Consider the following 14,971-nt stretch of genomic DNA (forward strand, 5'->3'; position numbering starts at 1 on the left):
ATGTGATTATGTTTCTTACTAAAAAACCGTAAGTGGAAAAAAAACCCACAAGTATATTAAAATCCACACATTTCTTTCAAATAGCTTTGAGATATAAGATACATACCATTCACCCACTAAAAGAAACAGTTCAATGGATTTTAGTATATCCACAGATATGTACAACCATCACCAAAGTCATTTTTAGAACATTTTCATCACCTTAAAAAGGAACCCGAAGGTACCACTTTGCTCTCGGGTCAAAATGGCTGGCAGGCCAGCTGTTGCAACATCAGGCCAGTGGCTGGATGGTATTCGAAAATGGTATTACATTGCTGCAGGATTCAATAAACTGGGGTTAATGTGAGACGATATAATATACATGTGAGGATGAAGATGTAAAGGAAGCCATAAGAAGACTTCCTGAGAACCTTTATAATGCCAGGATGTTTCGAATTAACAGAGCACTGGACCTGACCATGAGGCAGCAGATCTTGTCCAAAGAACAGTGTACAAAATATGAAGAGGATAAATTCTACCATGAACCATATCTGAAAGAGGTTATTCATGAAAGAAAATAGAGAGGAGAATGGGCAAAGTAGTAATCATATAGTTGAAATCTGTGGATGCAGATGTCCTCAAAGTATTTTTATGAAGATGGTTAGACCTTAAACATAAAATTTAAATTAGTTCATCTGCAGATGTATTACTTTAAATGTCTATTGTAAAAATAAATAAAAATTTAAAAAATTAAAAAAAAAAAAAAGAAACGCATATCCTGTACCTATCCACCCCCTACCATCCTGTCAGCCCTCACCTGTCTTAAGCAACCACTAAGGTATGTTTCCCCCCTGTATACTTCCCTATTCTGGACTTTCGCATAAACAGAATCATATATGGTCTTTTGTGATCACATAATATTTTCAAGATTCATCTATGATGCAGCAGGTATCAGCACTTCATTTCCTTTATGGCTACATAACATTCCATTATCTAAGTATAACACATTTTGTTTATCCATTCATCTGTTGATGGGCATGTAGGTTGTTTCTACCTTTTGACTATTATAAATAATACTGCTATGAACATCTTCATACGAGTTTTTGCGTAACATGTTTTCAATTCTCTTGGGTATATACCAAGAGGCGGATTGTTGGGTTACATAGTAACTTATGTTTAATCATGAATAACTGTCAGACTATTTTCCAAAACAGCTACACCATTTTATATTCCCCCCAGCAGTGTTAGAGTGTTCTGATTTCTTTACACCCTCATCAATACTTGCTATTATCTGACTTTTTGATTTTAGCCTTCTTAGTTGGTATGTGGTTTTCATTGTGGTTTTGATTCACATTTCTATGATGACAAATGATGTCAAGCTTCTTTTCATGTGTTTACTGGCCATTTGTATATCCTATTTGGAGAAATGTCTATTCAGATCCTTTGCCCATTTTTAAATTGGGCTATCTTTTTTTTTGAGACAAAGTCTCACTTTGTTGCCCAGGCTAGAGTGAGTGCCATGGTGGCCTACCTCACAGCAACCTCAGTCTCCTGGGCTCAAGCGAGCCTACTGCCTCAGCCTCCCGAGTAGCTTGGACTACAGGCATGTGCCACCATGCCTGGCTAATTTTTTATATATATATTTTTAGTTGGCCAATTAATTTCTATTTTTAGTAGAGACAGGGTCTCACTCTTGCTCAGGCTGGTTTAGAACTCCTGACCTCCAGCAATCCACCCATCTCGGCCTCCCAGAGTGCTAGGATTACAGGCCTGAGCCACTGCGCTCAGTCTGGGATATCTTATTATTGGGTTCTAACAGTTCTTCATATATTGTAGATACAAGTCTTTTATTAGATATATAATTTGCAAATACTATTATTCTGTGGGGCAGTCTTAACTTACTTTATGGTGTCCTTTAAATGGCAAGTTTTTAAGTTTGATGAAGTCCAATTCATCTATGTTCTCTTTTGTTGCTCATGCTTTTTGTGTCATATTTGAGAAACTATTGCTAAATTCAAGGTCAAAGATTTACTCCTAAATATGTGAGGTGATGGATACCTCAATTATTCTGACTTGATCATTACACATTGTATACATGTATGAAAATATCACATGTACCCCCAAAATATGTAAAACTATATCAATAAAAATTATAAAGAAAGATTCACTCCCAAATTTTCTTCTAAGGGTTTATAGTTTTAGCTCTTAAGTTTAGGACTTTGATCTATTTTGAGGTAATTTGTATATATAGTGTGAAGCAAGGGTCCAACTTCATTCTTTTACATGCAGTTCCCAGTTCTATCCCAGTTCTCCTAGCACCATTTATTGAAAAAGCTATTCTTTCCCTCACTGAATGGTCTTGGCACCCTTGTCAAAAACCAACCAACTACAGATGTATGGATTTATTTTTGGACCCTCTATTCTGTTTCATTGATCTGTGTCTGTCCTGTTGCCAGTAGCACATCATCTTGATTATTGTTGCTTTGCAGTAAGTCTAAAAATTGGGCAGTGTGAGTCCTCCTATACTTAGTCTTTCAATATTATTTTGGCTATACAAGGTCCCTTGCAATTCCATATGAATTTTAGAATCAGCTTGTCAATTTCTACAACTAGGTCAGCTGGAATTCTTAAGGGGATTGCACTGAATCTGTAGATCAGTTTGGGGGGTTCTACCATCCTAACAACTTTAAGTCTTCAAATTAACGAATATGGGATGGTTTTCGTTTACTTAAAAGCATAAGTATACACTGTCTATATAATTTAAGGCCGTTAGCATCCGTATCAATAAAGTGGGTACATAAATAATATCTATTTGTTAATTAATCAAATATTTCCCATTTCCTAATTTAAAATTTAGAAGATAGAGTTTTACATGACAGGCTATTTACTAATGACTAGGCTCTTAAATCAAGAGTTTACTACAGCAAACTTAGAAATTTCTACCTGAAGCCTTTGCCATTCACTGAAAGGCATTCTCACTATATTTAGTTGTTTTTTAAAAAAAATAGTAGGTATTTAAATCCCTCCCCCAATTTTGAGAGGAAAGGGGAGCAGGAGTAAGAAAATGACCATTACTACCAGTATATATCAATCTGAAGTCCACAGATTTAAATTACTCTCTTTAATCACAGATAATCCCTAACATATTGCCTGGGCAATCATCTTAGTTCCATGTTAATTAAGATGACTAGCTACAATCACTAGTGACCCCAATCCTAATGAAAAATAAGTATGTGTTTCATTCAATATACAAAATCAAAAAATTTTTTTTTTGAGACAGGGTCTTGCTCTGTCACCCAGACTAGAGTGCAGTGTTATCATCATAGCTCACTGCAACCTCAAACTCCAGTGATCCTGCAACCTCAACCTCCTGTCTCAGGTTCCTAAGTACCTGGGACGACAGGCACACACCAGCAGATGCAGCTAATTTTTCTATTTTTGCAGAGATGGGGTCTTGCTCTGGCTGGTCTCAAACTCCTGACCTCAAGCAATGCTGCCTCGGCCTCCCAAAGTGCTAAGATTATAGGTGTGAGCCACCACTCAGCCTCCAAAATCAATTTTAAATCTCCTTCTAGAATCATACTAGACTGATTGAGAAATTAAATTTAAAAAAGGCAAACCTTTTCTTTTAGAAATTAACATTTCTCTAGCCTATTTTTTTCCTTTAGTAAGACAGTTTAGCTGGCAAGCCAATGCCCATTTTATATCCATGCAAGTATCTAGAGTTAGTTAATAACTCTAAGATTTTACCCACAGAGCTGAAAAGGCAATTGTTTTTGTTCCCAAAAAGAATCAAATCTAAAACTCTGGCTGTTTCACTGCAATCGTCCCAAGGAGAGGTCAGCTAGTATTTCTAGACTTGACCAAACATCCCATACATCCTCCTGAGCACACCAAGCTTAGGAAACCATTCTAGACCAGTCACTAGCCACCTGTTTCACTACTATAAAACTGAATGCTATATCTCTTCCATACTCCACACTACACTGCCTTTTTAAAAACCTTCTTTACAAATTCTACTCTCCTAGTATCAGCCTATCCACCAAAAATCCTGAGACTTCATACTTCAAACATTAGGTAATAAGAAACTTATTTCCAGTCTCTCACACAGCAACCTCTGGCTTTTCACCACATACCTAATGATATTTTAATGGAATAGTACACGAAACTCTTAAGATTCTTATCAAATAAGAAATGAGTATGAAAACTAACCTCACAAAATATCTCATGCTGGAATGTCTGACAATCTCTCAAGCAGCCCTTACAGGGGAAAAAAGTTATTAACCTTAAAGTTTTCCAGAATCAAAACCCCTAAAAATGTACAGTCTAATGTACAAAGATAACAAATACACATAATGACTTCAAAATACTTCAAGAAATCCTGTTTTTGAAATTATTATATTCTAATATTTTAAAATGTATAAGGTACATACCTAGTACATCCTATGTTATTCAGTTAATCAGAATATTCATTTAAAAAACTATCCAATTCCTTAAACTCTCAGTGAGTTTAAAGCCTTCCAGAGCTTATTCAACTATATATTATAGCAGCTTCTAGGCTATCACCTTGCCCAAACAGACTTTTTAAGTTGCATTTTGGGTGAGTATGTACTAAACCATGTGTACATACTCAGGGAGGAAAAACCCTGAGGAACATCCAATGATGCTTACATCAAATCACATAATTTATGGTAAAGTCTCTGAATGCAGAACAATGGCATGGGAAAGAGAAGTGGTATTAGATTAGTGAATAGCTCAGAGAAAAGTCAACCGCCCCAAACCAAATAGCCAACTAACACCCCCCCCCCCAAAAGACCTGTAAGGAATAAGCTAACCCCTTTCAAACACATTGGATTATTTCACACTGAGTTATGTTTATGCATTTGTAGCTACCAAAAAGAAAAAAACCAAAAAGCTACTAAAATGCAAATATTTTATTACCACATTTTGTTTTGAAATAAAGACTATATTGTATTCTACAATGCAAACTATTAATACTTTGGGAACAAAGAAACAGGCAGTAAGGGCTGAGAGGTATGAAGAAAGTCCTTTATCTCACTTCATTTCATTAAAATTTCTGCAAGCATACTGAACTGTGAAGTATTTGTTTTATTTTGAAGAAAGGGGAGTTTTGAAAAATACATAATGATATACAGAACTGAAAAGTCTTACAATACACATGTATGACTGTCATTCCCAAAGATTCTTACTGCTTTAATAATTACTCAACAAAGACGCTGAGAAATCCACTCAACTGCATCATTACTGCCATCATAAGGAACACACAAAAGGACACACAAAGATGACTCATGCCAATAACTGCCCTGTCATTTAAATGTTTCCTGTAATTGCCACTAATTTAAAATAGAAATACTCTCATTCCATAACCTGAATGCTATAGTGCCTGATCCATACTAATCTACATTACCTAATTCCTCCTAGAAGTTAGCAGAAAGTGCAAAGACAGATATTAATCTCACAGAATTTGCAGCTCAGCAAGACCTACATACCGGCAAGTCCACACTAACATCAGTACCATCCAGAAGGGACACTCGACACGTGATGATGGACTTAGAATCTCCAGCTGCAGGAATATGTGTGGCAGCTCGCTGTGCCTCTCGGAGTCGTTCCTTCTCTGCATGTTTACGCATTGACCGACGTCCCAGTGTTCTACGGAAGAAGCTCAGCATTTTTGTCACTATAAAACCAGAGAGAAAAAGATGGCATCAAGAAAAGACTTCCCAAAACTTGCAATCAGACCAATGGTATTATTTAGTAAAGTCCTGCAGACATTAGTAAGAATGCTACTAAAAAGGATACCTGGTCAAGTAAATTTGAAACAAATAATTAAAACCAGCTTTTTATTCATATTTCAAAACAGCATATTGTACATGATAAGTATACACAATTTTTGTCTATTAAAAATTAATTTTAAAAGCTGGCTACTTTAATTCACAGTTGTTAAAGATTTATATATAGACAGAGCAATGTTTTGCAGCTTTCTAAACTAACTAGACTATTTTATAGGAACAGACCTGGCAGAAGAGGGCAGACATTTATGAAATTCATCAGGTCTTTTGTATCAATAAATTATATGTACAATAGTTGTACATCCCTACAAACATTAGGAGGTGATCTCAGATACTAAGGTATCCTTTGACCACAAAAATCCTGAGAAGTTTTACTTCTTTTGTAAGCAACCCTAATAAATATATTTTAAAAATCACCTATTTCAGCTAAAACACAAATTCAAATATCCTGTTTTATCAAATATTCTACTATTATTTACAGATTTTAAATTACTACTTAACATAAACCTTTATAATGGCAAGTTACTTTAATACTAATTTCTTTATCTCTATTAAGAACATTAAAATTAATCGAAAGTTAAAATAGGTATTAGTAATTTTAAAATATAGCATACTAAAATGGAAACACCATAAAAATAGTTACTTGCTAATCTAACGTATTTAATTTGCACAACTGAGAGTTTAAGAATAAGTACCTATAGGCCGGGTGCGGTGGCTCATGCCTATAATCCTAGCACTCTGAGAGGCCAAGAGGCAGGCAGATTGCTCAAGGTCAGGAGTTCAAAACCAGCCTGAGCAAGACCCTGTCTCCACTAAAAATAGAAAGAAATTAATTGGCCAACTAAAAATATATATAAAAAATTAGCCAGGCATAGTGGTGCATGCCTGTAGTCCCAGCTACTCGGGAGGCTGAGGCAGTAGGATTGCTTGAGCCCAGGAGTTTGAGGTTGCTGTGAGCTAGGCTGACGCCACGGCACTCACTCTAGCCTGGGCAACAAAGCAAGACTCTGTCTCAAAAAGAAAAAAAGAATAAGTATATATAATTAAGCCAACAAATAAAGAAGACAATTTCAGAGAAAACAAGAAGTTATGCAGAAAAGAGAAATTACAATACACTACATGACTATAACTAAGAGGATGTGTAGAAGAGAGGTAGGAAATGGAGATGTATAAAGAGCTAATTTCTCATCTTGCCTACTAGCAACCCAACAGATAATTACTAAAATTAAAAATCAAGAAGTATCAACAAGAGCATGAGACTTAAAATGTGAAAGTAGTGGCCTGAGAGAAGCAGCAGTGGAATTCAGAAGAGGCTGCTTTGCAAAAGGAGCCTTCATATTTGATGACAAAAATAAGATCTGGCCAGGCTTATGCCTATAATCTCAGCACTTTGGGAGGCCATAGCAGGAGAATCACTTGAGGCCAGGAATTCTAGACCAGCCTGGACAACACAGTGAGATCCCATTAAAAAAAATTAATTTTTAAAATCTAATTGTAGGATAAACAAGTACTACCATATTAAAATATGTATCTATAAAGGTTATCATAAATACTCTATAAATATGTATACTACTGTTTAATTTGGTAAACTAATACCAAGAAAATAACTAAAATTTTAGATAGCTTTCCAGTTTACAAAGCATTCATCCATGACACCTGGTCCCAGTCTCTCCAGAATTTTTTTTTTCAGGCATTGCTCCCTTTGCATTTTACCATCCAGTCTCATTTCAGCTGCCTATGTCTTGTTATGTCAGATTTCTAAAGCTATGTGTCAAAGAATTGCCCACTCATCCCATTTAATTCAACTCCACCAATCTCCCCTAAGAAACATTCTGATATCCAAAAAGTCACTCCCATCACTGCACGTCCACCGAACCTTAAAAAATTTATTGCCTAATGAATCAGATTATAATTAATCATTTACATGTCTATCTTTTTTCAAGTTTTTAATTATAGATACATAATAGTACATATTTTGGGGGTACATGTGATATTTTGATGCAAGCATATAATGTGTAATGATCAATCAAATCAAGGGAATTGGGGTCTCCCTTATTGGAAGCAATCTGAGGACACAGTCCCTACTCTGAATAGCTGGCCACTCAGCACAATTCATAATCCTGAACAAATGTTTAGTAAATAATATTATCTCGTCCTCAGAAAAACTCCTCAGACATTGTCCTATTTGGATGAGTAAACTTAAGGGTTAGAGAAATTCAACCATTGGCCAAGTCCATTATTTAGTAAATGGTGATGACAAAGGCTCAGGGCTTGAACTCTTACTTTCTGATTCCAAATCTCTATCTTTATACAACATCAAAAAACAATTCATGTAAAATTCACATTTTAGAGATTAAGAAATTTTAAAAGATCACAGATAATAAAGCTGAGTAGAAACAAACACAAAAACATGATAAATTCATTGTTTTAAACTTAATTTGCCTTATTCAACCAATAAATTGCAAGGGAAAAAAAGATGGAGAAGGAACTAGATATTAAAAGATTTAAAATACATGATCAATCACAATATGTGGACCTATTTTGGATCCTGACTCAAACTTTTTTTTAAAATTGTCAAAGACTATCCTTTGGTGAAGCTAAGTAAAAATGGTACATGGAAAATTTCAGGACTATTGTAACTTCTACATAAGTCTAAATTATTTAAGTCCTCAACTTATGACTGGGTTATGTACCGATAAACCCATCGTAAATATCATAAATCAAAAATGCATTTAAAGGCTGGGCGCAGTGGCTCACAGCTATAATCCTAGCACTCTGAGAGGCCAAGGTGGGAGGATAGCTCGAGGTCAGGAGTTCAAGGCCAGCTTGAGCAAGAGCAAGATGCTATCTCTACTAAAAATAGAAAGAAATTAGCTGGACAACTAAAAATATATAGAAAAAAGTTGCCAGGCATGGTGGAGTGTGCCTGTAGTCCCAGCTACTCCAGAGGCTGAGCCAGGAAGGTCACTTGAGCCTAGGAGTTTGAGGTTGCTGTGAGTTAGGCTGATGCCTCGGCACTCTAGCCTGGGCAACATAGTGAGACTCTGTCTTAAAAAAATAATAATCATCATCATCTCCCTCATACACTGTCCTTTATTGAGGGGATTAAAACACACTATTAAAAATTTTACTGAATATATCCTTTCAATGAGCAATTCTATTTCTGGTAGGACAGCCTAAAGAAAAGTCACACATGCTCCAAGTTGTAGGAACAGGGATTTTTCAGGACATGATTGACTTAAGAAAACTTTAAATATGTCCATCAACATGCAAATAGTTAAGTTATGGTATATACAATGGTATACAATACAGTTGTTCTAACACAGACTGCCACACTAGAAAAAAGAAATTTTTTCTTGGAGCCATGGTGTTATACTGCAAAAATAGAATAAAAACTTTGAAAAGAAAATGATCCTTTTTAATCTAGGGAAATATTTGTTATTTTTTATTGTTTTCTGTGCATGAGTTATATGCAACTTAAAAAATAGAGCAGCTCCCAAGGTAGTGACATGTGAGTTACATATGCTTCACAAGTCCCTGGGCTCAAAACTAGCATGAGTTAAATACAACTCACATGGCAGTTAATGTGTTAAATATATGGTTGACTTAGACACTGACAAAATTTGTAAGTGAAAAATCAAATCAAAGAAAAATGAATAGAGTATTATCCCACAATGAGGTGGGATACATACACAGAGACTAGAACATGCCAACTGTTAAGTGAGCTTCTCTCTGGAGAGGGCCATCCCAAAAGTCAAATAAGAATATACAAATTAAGAGTTTTTAAATATGATTGCTAAAATGTCAAAAAAAAAAAAAGTTTCTCCATATTCACTCTTTCCCAACCTAACCCCATCCTCCCAATTCCATTCTTCACATTGCAGCCAGTGGATTTTTAGCAGACACAACTCTAATCCCTTTAATGGCTCTGCTCCCCCAGGCAGCTCCTCCTACCTGCCTGACCCTTCCAGCAGCCCACTCCCCACTGTTTTCTCTGTTCTTTCTGATTAGCCCAAGAGTCTTTAATTCCAGACCTTTTTTTGTTAGCTATTCCACCTTTCTGGAATGCTTTTTTTCCACTTTACCTCTCTCCCATTTAAGTGGGCTAATTTCAGATTTATAGTTGAAATGTCTTCCTCAGAATAGCATTCCTAGATTCCCAAGTCTAAATCAGGTGACACTTCTAGTACTCTTAGCCTTTTCTTTATAACACTTCAAGAAACTGTAATTAAATATCTAATTGTTTGTGGGGTGTTTTTTTTTACCAGCTATTTCCCCCACTAAGATACAAGGGCAGGGACCTAGACTGACTTGTTCACTACTATGATCCAACAGCTAGCGTGGCAACCTACATATTAGGCACTCAATAAAAAACTTGCCTAACACACTGAAATGATACAGTGGAATTTTTTTTGGATGGTAGGGTTATATGGCTTCAAAAAGAAAAAGTAGTTTTAATTATGTAATTTCTAACTTTTTGACAGCGAACAAGGATTTCCTTCACAATCGTAAAACGCAAACCAAAGTAATCCATTTACGACCTAAATTAACAGAAGTTGGTTTTAAATATATATATTCAAAACCCAAAAGTTTGTCATGAAATGTGTACACTCATACACGACTGGTGGCCACAATCTTGTAAGCGACTGCTTTTTCACAAAGCAATAAGCAAATATATAGCACATGCTGTTGATAAAGATATTAAAATCTTGTCCTAGTAATCCCAATAAAGAAAACGTAACTAATTCAATAGAAGCAGTTATACATACTGTCTTCTAATAAAGTTCATCTATAAAAAAAAATCTGCAAACTATCTTAACTCTGCAAAGGATCTTATGTGTACAAAAATCCACTATAATAAGCAGGACTCAGCAACAGGTTATGTTAGAAACGGAGTTGTGGGTTACATTAGAAAGGTAGTTATTCTCTAATTCTTACCAAAAAAAGCTTGATTTTAGTTTAAAATATTGACAAACTGTTGCCAAAGAGTTGGGTACTTTTGATCGTAAGTGGTATTCATGAGACTACCTATAAAAATAGAGCCAGATACAATTAATATTTACACACCAAAAAACCCGTCATTAACGCGACAAGGGCCACAGGTGGGGGCGGGGAGGCTCCTTTAGACCGTGTCATTCCTGGGAACACACCTGCCTCTCAATTTCCAAGTGGCTGAAGTTTTACTCAAATCCAAGTTACTTTGAATACTCCACTTGGGTTTTTGTTCTAAGACCGTGGCACAAACTCAAGGTGTTTTTCCCCTTAACCTGCTACCCTCACCCCCCAGCTGACCCTCGGACTGGGAGGTGAAGGGCGCCCAGGGCCCCGCCCGCGACCCCCGGCTGCCCCGAGGCCTGCGCGGGCAGGGGAGCGCGTCGGCCCGGCACACATTAACCCGGCTGCGCCCGGCCCTGCGCGCTGGCCGTGCGGCGCGGTATCGCCCGAAACTCGGCTGCCCTGCCCGACTGGCCGCCGCGCCACTCCCTCTGGCGGGACTGACACGGTGCCGGCCAGACCGGGACCCCGAGGCCCGAGGGTCCCGCGCGGGCCCCGCCCGCTCCCCTGGGGACGCGGCCGCCACACGGCGCGCCAGTGAGGGGATCCCCTCAGCTGTGAGGCGAGCGGGCTGTGCGGCCGGGGCCGCGGGGCCTCGCGCTTACCTGGGCTGGGGACGCCGGGGCGCCAGCGACCAAGGCGGAGAGTGCGGACGAAGAGAGGAGGGGGTGGCCCCGCGGGAGACGCCAAGAAATGGCGGCCTGCAGCGCGCCCACCCCGCGCTAACCCCCGGAGGACCCCGGCCGCCCGCCGGCCCGCCCCTTAAACCTCCTCCAAGCTCCGCCCCCGAGGGCGGGGCGTTGGGCTCTTAAATGGGCAACAACACCGCCCCGGAAATCAGCCCGCGGGGCGAGACTCGGGGTAAACCCGCGATGCCTGGCCGCGCCGAGCTGGAACTGGCCGCCTCAGCCCGGCGCCCGCGTCTGGTTTAAAGGGCGCTGCAGAAACGGGCCGCGGCTGTCAGACCTCCGCCCGCGGTGGGCGTGCGCCCACGTTGGTTCGTCAGGAATGAGGCTGCGGGATCCCTCCGTCAGGTGCTCCGACTGCCTGCTAGATTCATTCATCTGTTCATTCAAGAAATTAATTCCTTCTGTAAATATTTACTGAGCACTATCAGGTGTCTCCTCTCTCCTCCCCCTTCGTAGGGATTAAAAGAGAGTTAAGTCCCTGCTGCTGCTAAAGGAACTTTCACTCTGCTGGGAAGAGAGACAGTAAATAAATGCATGTCAAATGGTGGTATGTGTCATGAAGAAAAGTAACACTGGGAAAGAAAAATAAAAGACTGCTATTTAACATGCTGTGGTCAGCAAGGTCCTCTGTGACAAGGTGACACCTCGTCCATTCATTCTACAGGTAATTTATTGTCCCATTATGAGTTCTATGTTCTAGACACTGGAGATACAGCAGATAAGCAAGACAGACAAAATTCCCTCAGGGAGCTTAAATTCTAGCAGGAAAGACACAAAATAAATGAGATAAATTAGTGAAATTAAATATTAATACTGTGTTAGACATTGACATATGCTAAAGAGAAAAGTGAAAGCAGGGAGTAGGGATAGGTAATGAGGGGTTGCAATGTTAGACAGACTGACCAGGGAAGAAGGAAGGTCTCAGCAAGAAGGTGGCATTTGAGAGAAAACCCAAAGGAGGTGAGGGAGCGGCCCTGTGGCCATCTGGGGAAGAGCAGAGGGAGCAGCCAGGACAAAGGCCCTGCAAGAGGATGTGCCTGGCCTGCTGGAGTTTGGCCAGTGTGGCTAGAAGTGAGGGAGCAAGAGGAAGAGTGGGAGGAGGTGAGAGTGGGAGAGGAAAGGGGGTTGGGGTAGAGGGCCTATGGGCCCTGGCCAGAGCTGCAGGGAAGTGGGGGCAATTAGAGGGTGTTATGGGGAGGACCCCCTAGTTCCCCAACCTTCCACCCTCACCCTCCACCCTATGGCCCTGGCTGAAATTCAAATAAATATTCACTGCCCACCGCTCCACCACCCCAAAACTGAGTAATAGGCTTGGTGGGGACAGTTCATCTCTGCCCCACTGGTGTTGGCAGGGGCTGCTCAACAGGAACCGCAGCTGCCAAGGTGGTTTCACTCCTCCATGTGGCTTCTTAGCTGGGGTGGCTGAAAGGAGCAGCAGAGTTCTGCCTGGGCTGCTCTCCCTAGCACAGTACTTGGGGAGGAAGGAGTGAAAACTGAAGGTGCAAGGCCTGTTAAGGGCTCTGCCCAGAAGTCACACAGCATCACTTCTGCTGCTGGTTACTGGTTTATGCAAATCATAGGGCCAGACCAGTTTCAAGGAGGGGAAAGAGACTCTACCTCTTTTTTTTTCTTTTAATATTAAAGTAGAGAAATTTTCCTTCTCCATTTAAAAAAATGTCTTTATTGAGATATAATTCACACATTTAAAGTGTACACTTCCATGGATTCTAGTATTCTCACAGAGTTGTACAACCATCACCGCAATCTAATCATAGAATATTTCTATCACCTCCTCATGAGAGGTGCAGCATAGGTATGTAGGGATGGGAGGAGTTGGTGGTGGTCATCTTGCATCTTTTCTCAATAAAAAAGTAATGATGGGCCGGGCGTGGTGGCTCACAAATGTAATCCTAACACTCTAGGAGACCAAGGCAGGCAGATCCTTTGAGCTCAGGAGTTCAAGACCAGCCTGAGCAAGAGTGAGACCCTGTCTCTACTAAAAAAGTAGAAAAAAATTAGCTGGACAACTAAAAATACATAGAAAAAATTAGTCAGGCATGGTGTGCATGCCTGTAGTCCCAGCTACTTGGGAGGCTGAGGCAGGAGGATCGCTTGAGCCCAGGAGTTTGAGGTTGCTGTGAGCTACAATGATGCCATTGTACTCTAGCCCAGGCAACAGAGTGAGACTGTCTCAAAGAAAAAAAAAAAAAAGTGATGATGATGATAATGACATGGGAGGGGGAAGCAGTGGAGGTACAGATGAAACAAGAATGGGCTGAGTCGAGTTGAAACTATGTGACAGGTACATTAAACTACTCTATTTTATGTATAGGATTAAATTTTTCCATAATAATAGTCTTTTTAAAATACTATCTGGGCCATGTACCCCTTGGAAAGCATTCGTTCTCCCCGGGGTTCTGATTACCCAGTTTGAAAACTTCAGGGTCTTGCTTGCTGTCCCTTCAGCCAGTCACGACTATCTCCCTCCAAGTGTTGTCATTTATCTGTTTACTGATCAGTAATGGAAACACATTCTGCCAATACTTATAATAAATTGTTTGATAGCACACCAGTATTGAAAAACAGTATTCTCTTTATCCTTCCTGCTCAATCTTTTTTTTTGAAACAGAGAGTCTCACTCTTTCTCCCAGGCTAGAGTACAATGGCATCATTGTAGCTCACTGCAACCTCAAACTGCTAGGCTCAAGTGATCCTCCTGCCTAAGCCTCCTGAATAGCTAAGACTACAGGTGCACACCACCATGCCCAGCTAATTTTTTCTATTTTTAGTAGATGGAGTCTCACTCTCGCTCAGGCTGGTCTCAAACTCCGGAGTTCAAGTGATCCTCCCACCTCAGCCTCCCAGAGTGCTAGGGTTAAAGGCGTGAGCCACCAGTCCTGGCCCATCTTCTTTTCTACCCCCTGTCAAAGGTGGAACTGGAGGAAGCTGCAGATGCAATGAGAGGAATATATTGAGAAAGATGGTTATAGGCTGAAGGAAATATGAAGACTCAGGGAAGGGGGGATAAAACCTAAGGACCCAAGTCATGGAAGTTGTTTGTGCTCTAATAATGTAAGATCATTCCTAATAACAATTCGTCATCCCTCCAGTTCCTGTCTCCCACAGATAATACCCTCTGCAACATCCCTATTCTGTGGTAAGTTCACCTGTGAATTGACTCCCACCAGACAGAAAAGGGCCTCTTCTCAAACTCAGCTGTATTAAGTAAAAATACATTTGGCTGCAAGGAATAGAAAATTTAATTAACTTTGCTTGAACTAATAAGGATTTTCTTCTTCTCACTTAAGTATAATAATGTAGGGGTAACGTAGTGGCTGCTAGCACTGGTTCAGCTCCTTAACAATTTTATAAGGATCCTAAACTCTTTTACTGGTTCTGCTCTGCCACCCTTAGCATGCTGACTTTGGTTTTTGTTTC

The 14,971-nt window shown here is 39.7% G+C and overlaps 1 protein-coding gene and 1 pseudogene across 3 annotated transcripts in view; one reads left to right on the forward strand and one right to left on the reverse strand.

Moving 5' to 3' along the window:
* Positions 1 to 11,591, reverse strand: part of EPB41L5 (erythrocyte membrane protein band 4.1 like 5) — a 115,121-nt gene extending 103,530 nt beyond the window's left edge. For 2 of the 3 annotated variants that reach the window (XM_012749757.2, XM_012749755.2), the window contains exons 1-2: positions 11,450 to 11,591; positions 5,490 to 5,677 (exon numbers count right to left, since the gene is read on the reverse strand). In XM_012749757.2, coding sequence (XP_012605211.1) covers positions 5,490 to 5,669 — 180 coding nt within the window. In that variant the 5' untranslated portion in view covers positions 5,670 to 5,677; positions 11,450 to 11,591. The remainder of the gene's footprint in view (positions 1 to 5,489; positions 5,678 to 11,449) is intronic. The other variant, XM_012749758.2, reaches the window with a different exon arrangement.
* Positions 245 to 581, forward strand: LOC142872337 (cytochrome b-c1 complex subunit 7 pseudogene; annotated as a pseudogene).
* Positions 11,592 to 14,971: the final 3,380 nt, after the last annotated feature.

Source organism: Microcebus murinus, chromosome 8 (assembly GCF_040939455.1).
Source record: "Microcebus murinus isolate Inina chromosome 8, M.murinus_Inina_mat1.0, whole genome shotgun sequence".
Lineage (NCBI taxonomy): Eukaryota > Metazoa > Chordata > Mammalia > Primates > Cheirogaleidae > Microcebus > Microcebus murinus.